Below are 9,928 nucleotides of genomic sequence, written 5' to 3'. Positions count from 1 at the left end.
TGTTAATTACTCTTTAAAAATTATTTTTTTTTTTGTGAGATAAAAGTAATATAAGCTCGTGGACAAGCCTAAAACAACGCAGAAAAGTATAAAAAAGAAAATGCTTTCACTCCCACCTAATAATCCATGAACAGGGACATGTCATTACCCCTTAGGGAAAATTCAGCCCAGAGTCAAGTTTTCATGCAGTTAGGGATTGAGATTTCAGAGAATTGATCAATCCTGCTACTCTTTGGACTGGATTTTGAGTGAATTGAGAAACAGAAAGTAACAGATAAGGATGCAACTGTTGGCCTTATTATTGTTAGGCTGGCAGGGAGAGCACTGCCTGCACTTGGGGCCCGTGGGGATCCCCACGCCTTGTCCCTGCCTTATCCCGGCCCGGCAACTAGACAAGCGCTGGGTCTGCCCAGGGCAGCTTAGCACAGGCGGGAGGCTGCGGCAGGCAGAAGCAGGCAGGAGCAGGCAGGTTTGGGCAGAGAACAAGTGAGAATAAAGCCATTAAGGTGTCAACCCTGCTCCCTGGGGAAATGAGAACTGACCATGACTGGGTGATGCCAGACTCCAGCTGATTGTTGTCTCCTGGCAAGAGGAGGCCAAGAGAAGGGGTGAGAAGCAGGCAGCAGTGACCTTTCACTGAGAGTCAAATGCCTAGTTTCTGGGTCGGTGCAAGAACAGAGATGGAAGTGGGAAATGTTCCCGCGACGCAAAGCAATTCAAATGCTCACTTTTGATTGTTTTGTTGCTGTTCTAGATCTCGCAAAAACCATCATGGATTCACTTGGCGCAGCCAGCACTCACTTTGGGTTTGATCTTTTCAAAGAGCTGAAGAAAAGAAGTGACGGCAATGTCTTCTTTTCCCCTGTGGGCATCTCAACCGCCATCGGCATGCTCCTTCTGGGGACCCGAGGAGCCACCGCCTCCCAATTACAGAAGGTGGGGGGACTTCCTTGCTTTACATACACAGACTCATTTCGAGGGGTCAGGCTTTTGGCATTACGTTGAAGCCATGCTTGTCTTGACCCGTGGGCCAGGAAACCAAAACTATCAAGACATGGAGCAATTTCAGGTCTATCAGGGAAACCCTCTTCCCTCTCCAAATACCATCACGCCACCTGCCCCTGGGTGCTTGAAATTGCTTTCGGTGGGACTGGGTGAGTGACCTTGTCTAAAGCCATTACACTCATAGTTAGGCAGAGCATGAAAAGCAACAGTCACTGGAAAAAGTGACATAATCCTTATAATAATCCTTTTTTTTTTTTTTTTTTTTTTTGAGACAGAGTCTCACTTTGTTGCCCAGGCTAGAGTGAGTGCCGTGGCGTCAGCTTAGCTCACAGCAACCTCAGACTCCTCGGCTTAAGCGATCCTACTGCCTCAGCCTCCCGAGTAGCTGGGACTACAGGCATGCGCCACTATGCCCGGCTAATTTTTTCTATATAGATTTTTAGTTGTCCATATAATGTCTTTCTATTTTTAGTAGAGACGGGGTCTCGCTCAGGCTGGTCTCGAACTCCTGACCTTGAGCAATCCACCCGCCTCGGCCTCCCAGAGTGCTAGGATTACAGGCGTGAGCCACCGCGCCCAGCCCCGTGGTGTCAGTTTAGCTCACAGCAACCTCAAACTCCTGGGCTCAAGCAATCCTCCTGCCTCAGCCTCCCGAGTAGCTGGGACTAGAGGCATGCGCCACCATGCCCAGCTAATTTTTTCTATATATATTTTTAGTTGGCCAGATAATTTCTTTCTATTTTTATTAGAGATGGGGTCTCACTCTTGCTGAGGCTGGTCTCGAACTCCTGACCTCGAGTGATCCACCCACCTCGGCCTCCCAGAGTGCTAGGATTACAGGTGTGAGCCACCACGCCCGGCCTATAATAATCCTTTGATGTGTTTAAAAGACACAAATGGATAAACCAACACAGGCTCCTCAAAAGACATCCGTGGGAAACCCAGACCTTTCCATGATTTTGAGAGAAGTGTCGGAGCTTTCTTTAACAAGCATCCACTTTGCCCTGACGGACTGTGTGAGATTTTCTCGCTCTGACCACCACAATATTTTCTGTCCTTCACAGGTGTTTTGCTCTGAAGAAGATACTGAGAGCTCAAGAAGAAAGGCTGAAGAAAAAGAGGTGAGGAGACACGTCTTACACACTTCCGTAGGGTTGGCGTTTTTCAGCTGTGGACTCAATGGGGAGAAGGACTTGCAAAGGCATGAAAGAGGTAACACTTCTCACCTATTATTAAGCAATAATAATCCCTGTAGCCGAATAATGTTGCTTAATATTCTTAATATTAAGAAGAGACCTTAGCTTTAATGGATAATAACCACTATGATATAGCTGGCAAAGGCTACTACATGAAAAGTCCTCATGGCAGAGTGCCTGGGTTTTGTAGCGATTGGTTCAAGCCCTGGCTCAGTCACATAAGAGCTATGCTATTTTGGGCAAGGTATGTTCTTTCAGCCTCTGTAAAGTGTCTGTAGGAGCATCTGGAACACATGGGTAACTCATCCAGTGGTGGCGGTAGTAGGTGATATTATTACTAAATTCCATTCATATTTTTAGCCGCCTGCTGTTTTCTCTAAAAAAAGGTTAGCACAGAACCAATGACTTCCTGAGGTCTTTTCCTGCTCCAGCGTTCCTTCTGTTAATAGTATTCCTCACTCAAAGGACAGTCTGCTCAAAGCTGGTGGAGGAATAAGTCCATTAGATCAGGGCTAGCATCAGGAGATGATCAGAGTTCTCAGGAAGGGCACACAACTGCTGTGACAGTATTTCTAGTCCCATGTCAGGCCCCTCGTAAAATCATGGCTCGAATCACCCAGCAATGGGAGCCATTCATTATCCCGAAAGGCTAGGCTGCGTTTTCTCTCTGTTGATGGTTTCCTTTGTTTCACATTTTTCAGTTTGATGTAGTCCCCTTTGTTTATTTTGCTTTTGTTGCCTGTGCTTTTGATGTCATAGCCAAGAAATCATTACCAAATTCAATGCCTTGAAAATTTCCACCTATTTTTTTTAGTAGTTTTATAGTTTTATGTCTTACATTTAGGTCTTTAATCCATTTTGAGTTAATTTTTGTATATGGTGTAAGGAAAATATCCAACTTCGTTCTTTTGCCTTTGGATGTTCAATTTTCCCAGCACCATTTTTTGATGACTATCCTTTTCTAATTGTGTAGTCTTGGCATCCTTGTTGAAAATCATTTGGCCAATATCCAAGGGCTTATTTCTGGGCTCTTCATTCTGTTCCCTTGGTATATAGATTTGTCTTCATGCTAGCAGCACATTGTCTTGATTACTGTTGCTTTGTAGTATGTTTTGAAATCAGGAAGCATGAAGCCTCCAACTTTGTTCTTTTTCAAGATTGTTTTGGCTATTTGGGATCCCTTTAAACTCCACATAAACTTTAGGACTTTTTTTTCTGTTTCTGAAAAAAATGCCATTGGGATTTTGACAGGGATTTCATTGAATGTGAAGATTGTTTTGAATAGTGTGGACATTTTAGCAGTATTATGTCTTCCAACTCATGCACATGGAATTTTTCCCATTTATTTGTATTTATTTTTATTTCTTTCAGTAACATTTTGTAGTTTTCAGTGTACTAGTCTTTCACCTCCTAGTAAGTTTATTCCTAAGTATTTTATCCTTTTTGATGTTATAGTAAATGGGACTGTTTTCTTAATTTCTTTTTTGTATTGGTCATAGTGCATAGAAACACAACAAATTTTTGTGTGCAGATTTTGTGGTCTGCAAGTTTGCTGAGATGATTGATTAGCTTTAACAGGTTTTTCGTGTGTAATCTTTTTTTTCCTACATATAAGATCATGTCATCTGTGAACAGAGATAATTTTACTTTTTTCCTTTGGATTTGGATGGCTTTTATTTACTTTCCTTGTATAATTGCTCTGGCTAGAAATACCTTCTCTTTGCATCAATCCACTCATCCCCAAAGGCTCCAATACTACCTTGATCTGCTCATACCACACTCCAGGCAACCTAAGCAGCCAGAGAATGATTGCCATCTCTATTAAAGCTCATAGTAGCAAGAAAGTAGCCAAAGGTCAAATTCAGCCTCATATATTTTGTTAGAGCAGCATACTTTTACATTTTCAATTTGAATGTATTTAAAACTTCATTAATTATTTGCAAAAATTAACTATCTATTATGAGTCAGATACTACTTTAGGCATTGGGGAATCAGTAATAAAGGAATAAAATAAATAACTAAAAACTCCATGGGCTTCATATTCTAGAGGAAGATTGTCTTTCTGTTCTCATATTCGATCAGGAATAGGTTTTTCAGACATTGTTCAACAGGCAATGAGACAATGTTCCTCTCTGTTCCAGGGAAGTGTGCTGGGTCAGCCAGCTCTGCCCTGAAGACTCCTCAGCCCTCAGTCAGAAAACTGATGCATCCTACAGAAATGTCTGGAAAAGTTTGTTCCCCGCCCACTGCCCCCGAGACAGGGATAAATCTCACTTCAGCCCAGTGTGTAACTCTGATAAATGGTTAACTCATACCATTAGGATTCACTTTCCTTATCCACTGTCAAGAACAGAAATTTTCAAGATTTAGTGGGTAAAAATTATCTGGGAATCCTCTACTTTCCTGATGTGGTTAGAGTCTTATGGGCAGCTAAAAACAAGTTTATGAAACATTTGGTGGGCAAATACATTTGAGACCCAAAATGCAACCTCAGAGAAGCAAGATCTGTCGTGTTGGGCTGACAGAGAAGGCGTCTCTCTGAAACTGAGATTGGTCATGAGTTACATTACAATGCGATTGGAGTAAAAGCCACCTGCTATACGGGGGCCACACCAAATGCATGGACCACCCTCAAGGCTGCCAGACTAAGGGAGAGACGCAGCAGCTACCCCCTCTTACGGGAGAATCTAGGCTTGTTTTTGCCAAGATAACCCATTGAGTTTTTATTTTCATTTTGAAGATTGAGAAGACAGAAGAGATACACCACCAATTCCAAAAGTTTTTGACTGAAATAAGCAAACTCCCTAATGATTATGAACTGAACATAAGCAACAGGCTGTTTGGAGAGAAAACATACCTCTTCCTTCAGGCAAGTTTTACGGGGTCTACCACATCTGTGAGGTCTACCACATCTGTGTTTGTGAGTGGCCAGGTGGCCCTGCTGGGTCTGTGGTCCTGGGGATATGTGCTGCTGGCTGTCTGGCTCCACCCACATCACTGCTGTGCTTTCCTGGCCTGCTCACCAGACATTGAGAACCGTAGGAAGCTTCTTTTTAATCCTGGCAATTTGAATCTGACTTTTGCCTTAACTCCATTTTACCTGCATTAAAAGTTATGTGCCCAGGGCCTTAAAATCCCTCTTATGACATGAGTCATCCCTAATGTACAGATAACTTTATTTGGAAATGTTGGGAATTGATAAATTGATTTTTCAACCTCTTTCTATTCCTTCCTTGTTTCTCCTAAAGAAATACTTAGATTATGTTGAAAAATATTACCATGCATCTCTGGAACCTGTTGATTTTGTAAATGCAGCAGATGAAAGTCGAAAGAAGATTAATTCCTGGGTTGAAAGCCAAACAAATGGTAGTGTATGTGTGGGTCATTCATCATAAAAACACTTTCTTGACAACCTGCTGGGAGTGAAGCCCTGGGCTTCACACTGCATGGGGAGCCAGGTGAACAAGCTTTGGGAGGCAACTTGAGATGGGTTTTGCAGGATTGGAAGGGCAGGGCTGGGGGTAGAGGGTGGGGGAGGGCACTGCAGATGGTGCAGTGGTCTCAGCAAATGTGGAGTGGGCCAAGGTGAGCCAGGGAGGGGACCACAGGAAGCCAACTCCATGGAAATACTTGTGGAGATTTGTTTGCATATGACCATGGATCATAAATCTTGAGGGCTCCAGAGAGTGGGCTCACACCTGTCTTGGGTTTACATTCTTTCCTTTATACTAGAACCTTTGTTTCTGAGTCTGACACCTTAAGTGGAAATGTCAGAGAATTTTTCTTTGTTAAGTGAGAGACATGTAACTCTCCCATCAAAACCTGTCTGTGCTACCTGTAGCTGGGGCCACGTGGGCCTCGTCTCCACCTGAGCATCCTGCAGGGTTGATAGCAACTTTCAGGCCCATCCACAACTGAGAATTTGACAAACCCTGTACCCCATCCTCCCTTCTCAACCACAAATGTTAGACAAACACATAAGAGATAGCAAAGAGGAATTTTAATGTGGAAACACACTTTGAGGAGCAATAGCTGATACTTTGGTGTTAGAGTTTTTATTTAAAGCTGAATTTTTTATCCTGGTTATCAGGGAGACCTCTGTTATTTCCGAGTGCATTTTTTCCCCTTCATCCTTAGTCCAAAGAAAGAAAATTAAAAGAAGCAGAAAAAAAGGGGTCTATCAAAAGGTTGGTCAAATGGTATTTATTAGAATTTAGTGTGGAACGGGCTGAACCCAGAGACAAAAATATCAACTTCTATTCTAATAGAATAAATAGTCTCTAAATCTCATGTTGTAACTATATCCAATGGGTAAGAACAGTAATAGCTAACACTGAGTGCTTACTATGTGCTAGGTAGTGTCTTAAGTGCTTTCACGTATTAAATCATTTACTCCTTTCAATAATGCTATGAGGAAGGTTTTATTCCTATTTTACAGATTTGGAAACTGAGGCACAGAGAACTTAAATAACTTACCCAAGATTCTCAGCTGATAAGAGGCAAAACTGGATGCTGACAGAGGCATCTGACCCCCGAGTCTGGACTCTTAACCATCAACCTCCATTTATCCAGTGGGATAAATAGGCGATGGGCAAAGTGAGAACCTCCCTACCGATTCTGCCAGCAAACCCTTGTCAGCAAGGCCTTCAGGTGCTGACCTGGCTGTGTTTTTAATGATCAGTCAAGTCCATGTGCATTGATTCTGCCACACATATCACCTGCAATTGGAAGGATGGGCCAATTTGTTTTTGTTGTTATTTGTTTGCAGAAAAAATCAAAGACCTGTTTCCAGATGGCTCTCTTAGCAGCTCTACCAAGCTGGTGCTGGTGAACACAGTTTGTTTTAAAGGGCAATGGGATAGGGAGTTTAAGAAAGAAAATACCAAGGAGGAGGAATTTTGGCTGAATAAGGTACAGTCCTTAATTTATTTATGTGATGTGCTCACACATGGAATGTAAAATCTAAAGTCATATTTGAACAAACGTATACTGGTAGATAGCAAATGCTCATTCTGAGACTGTGATCTTGAGCATTATTTTGGGTCGAGCTATTATTTTGGTGAGTTCACTTGGTTGCCTTATGTCTTTGTTCTTGTCTTTTGACATTGTGCGCAGAGAACAAGTAAATCCGTGCAGATGATGACACAGAGCCATTCCTTGAGCTTCACTTTCCTGGAGGACTTGCAGGCCAAAATTGTGGGGATTCCATATAAAAACAAAGACCTACGCATGTTCGTGCTTCTGCCCAATGACATAGATGGTCTGGAGAAGGTAAACACTTGCATCTCCCTATTCTTGCTTTCATTTCCTGAGGCTTTGTGTTCCAGAGCTTGTTCTGGGTGAGCCTGGAAACAGGGTTTCTGAGTGGGAGCTGGTGTTCGGCAGCGTGAAGTAGAAAGTGTTTCTGACTCCATGCAGCAGCTACAGGTGGATGTCCAAAGAGGAGTATTAAATAGTATGTGTCTGGTCTGTTGAGAAGAAACAGTACTAAAATATTTGTGGATGAGCTAAAATGAGCATTTAAGAATTTTATGGAAGTTTTAAAGATGACCTACCATTCTGAGAACTGGTTGATACCTGTGGGCTCCTTTCCTAGAAAAAACAATCACATATGCACATATTCAGCCAATTTTGCATGGTATTCAGTTAACTCTTGGACCTTTTGAATTTCTTAGACCCTTGGTCTTGAACCCATTGATTTAATCTCAGCCATTTTGCAGTTAAAAAATTTATGGAGCTAGGGTCCCATATTTTGAAAATTAGGAAGGCTTTGTTTCAAACTCTGTTCCTCTAGTAGCTTTCTGATCTTTGAAGCCTCTTAACTTTCTTGAACTTCAATATTTTCCCTCTGCAAAGTGGGCTCCATGGTGCTTAATGGGCAGTGTTGTTGTAATGATTAGAGAAATGTAGCCTAGAGTGGGTTTAGCACTCAATAAATGATAGCTGCTATATTATTACACTATTACATGCTGTGCTATTGCTGTGAAACATTGCTAGTAGCATTTTAAGTTAGAAAATATTTTGGGACAACAAAATGGCACTATGTATGAGAGGTTTAAGAGGATTTATACTCTGACTCAAAAACCCCAGTTGTGGGAATTACCCTAAAGAAATAATTCAGAAGAAAAAAAATTGCCTTTTGAGTCAAATCAGTAATTTCAGTATCAAATACACTAGGATGCCTAGTTTTAAATTTATAGTACTTGTTATTTTTGTATCTGCAGTATCCATCAGCATCTATCATAATGCCTGATACATACCACATGCTTGTAAAGTGAATGAATAGATGAATATTAGGAAAAAATTATCAACTGAATGGGAATATTATCTAGCAGTTTAAAGATGTTTAAGAGAGAGATGCAGTTGTGTGAAAAAGTTCATATTATATCAAATAAAATGGACATTCACTGTGATTGCAACTATGTAAATATATATATGCGCATACATAGACTAGAGGAGGATAGTAAGAAATGAAATAATTTGTATTAGATTGATGGAATAAGAAATGACTTACTTTTAATCTTTAAAAATTCATTTAATGTTATTGGATTTTCACATACACACAGATGATTTAACTAGAGAAATATGACAACTGCCTACTATATAAAGACAAGAGTCTAGTGAAATGAAAATTTTACTTTTATTTATTAACTAAAATTAATAACTTTTGATAAATACAAATCAGTGTTATACTGTTTTAAATTTTTATTGATAAGCATGCTATTCTGCTCTCCTTTCTTTTTAAAAAAAAAAAAAAAAGATTATAGATAAAATAAGTCCTGAGCAGTTAGTAGAGTGGACCAGCCCAGGGCATATGGAAGAAAGGAATGTGAGCTTACACTTGCCCCGGTTCCAAGTGGAGGAGCGTTATGACCTTGAGGCGGTCCTGGCAGCCATGGGCATGGGCGATGCTTTCACCGAGCGCAGAGCCAACTATTCAGGAATGTCCCCACGCTCCGGGTTGCATGCCCAGAAGTTCCTGCACAGCTCCTTCATCGTGGTCACTGAGGAAGGCACTGAGGCTGCAGCTGCCACCGGTGTAGGCTTCAATGTCACATCAGCACCAGGTGTTGAAAATGTTCACTGTGATCATCCCTTCCTGTTCTTCATCAAGCACAATGAGTCCAACAGCATCCTCTTCTTTGGCAGATTTTCTTCTCCTTAAGACAGTCATTGCCGTGGCATTGCTGCTCTTAGAAAAGACAGCCACCAGTGTTAGAGTAGTCATGTGATTATGGAAATCGTCTGTTCTTGCAAATTCTGTTTTACTCTCTTGCATTACAATCCTGCAATCAAATCAATGATTTAATGACTGTAATAGTGTGTGTGTGTGTGTGTGTGTGTGTTTAAAACTTTTCTTTGAAAGTGAAACGTCCTTTTGTTTGTGCCAGACATAAGGCGAGTAAACCAGAGCTCATTGATAATCTCTCCTTGATTTCTCTTGAAAGTAAATCAATGTCTTGCAGTTTTGTGCACTAAAGAAAAGCAGCAGTCTCTTCCATAACGAGAGTATGACCTAGTGATTTTGGGGGTCCTAATTCTAGTATTTTGGCATATTGTAATATACAAGTAAAATAAAGTAATAATTTACTCAATTCCTGTGTTACTTTTTTCTTTTTCAAAAGATATTGTGGCAAACTGCAACATAGGAAGGAAAATTTAGAAATACAGTGGCAAAATGTAAATTAAAACTCAAATGTTAGGATAAGCTAATAAGAAATCACTTC

At 41.0% G+C, this 9,928-nt stretch overlaps 1 protein-coding gene across 4 annotated transcripts; it reads left to right on the top strand.

Annotated features, from left to right (window-relative positions):
* The first annotated feature begins 771 nt into the window (after positions 1 to 771).
* LOC138383235 (serpin B13-like) lies at positions 772 to 9,366 on the top strand. 4 transcript variants are annotated; one of them, XM_069467903.1, is made up of 7 exons: positions 772 to 936; positions 2,070 to 2,126; positions 4,942 to 5,070; positions 5,450 to 5,567; positions 6,970 to 7,112; positions 7,317 to 7,472; positions 8,962 to 9,366. In XM_069467903.1, the coding sequence occupies exons 1-7, from the start codon at positions 772 to 774 to the stop codon at positions 9,364 to 9,366; spliced, it is 1,173 nt and encodes a 390-aa protein (XP_069324004.1). The 4 variants fall into 4 exon arrangements, with proteins under 4 accessions (XP_069324004.1, XP_069324003.1, XP_069324002.1 ...); XM_069467902.1 differs by having other exon boundaries at positions 2,070 to 2,138; positions 4,951 to 5,070; XM_069467901.1 differs by having other exon boundaries at positions 2,070 to 2,138.
* Positions 9,367 to 9,928: the final 562 nt, after the last annotated feature.

Source organism: Eulemur rufifrons, chromosome 5 (assembly GCF_041146395.1).
Source record: "Eulemur rufifrons isolate Redbay chromosome 5, OSU_ERuf_1, whole genome shotgun sequence".
Classification (NCBI taxonomy): domain Eukaryota; kingdom Metazoa; phylum Chordata; class Mammalia; order Primates; family Lemuridae; genus Eulemur; species Eulemur rufifrons.
The sequence above is the reverse complement of the archived record's forward strand: the minus strand, read 5'-3'. Positions and strand labels throughout refer to the sequence as shown.

Excerpts from the sequence above, each read along its gene's own strand:
- LOC138383235 (XM_069467901.1), top strand. The coding sequence starts at position 772 with ATGGATTCACTTGGCGCAGCCAGCACTCACTTTGGGTTTGATCTTTTC. Across the intron at positions 937-2,069 it reads CCGCCTCCCAATTACAGAAG|GTGTTTTGCTCTGAAGAAGA; the intron begins GTGGGGGGACTT and ends TGTCCTTCACAG. Across the intron at positions 7,113-7,316 it reads AGGAATTTTGGCTGAATAAG|AGAACAAGTAAATCCGTGCA; the intron begins GTACAGTCCTTA and ends CATTGTGCGCAG.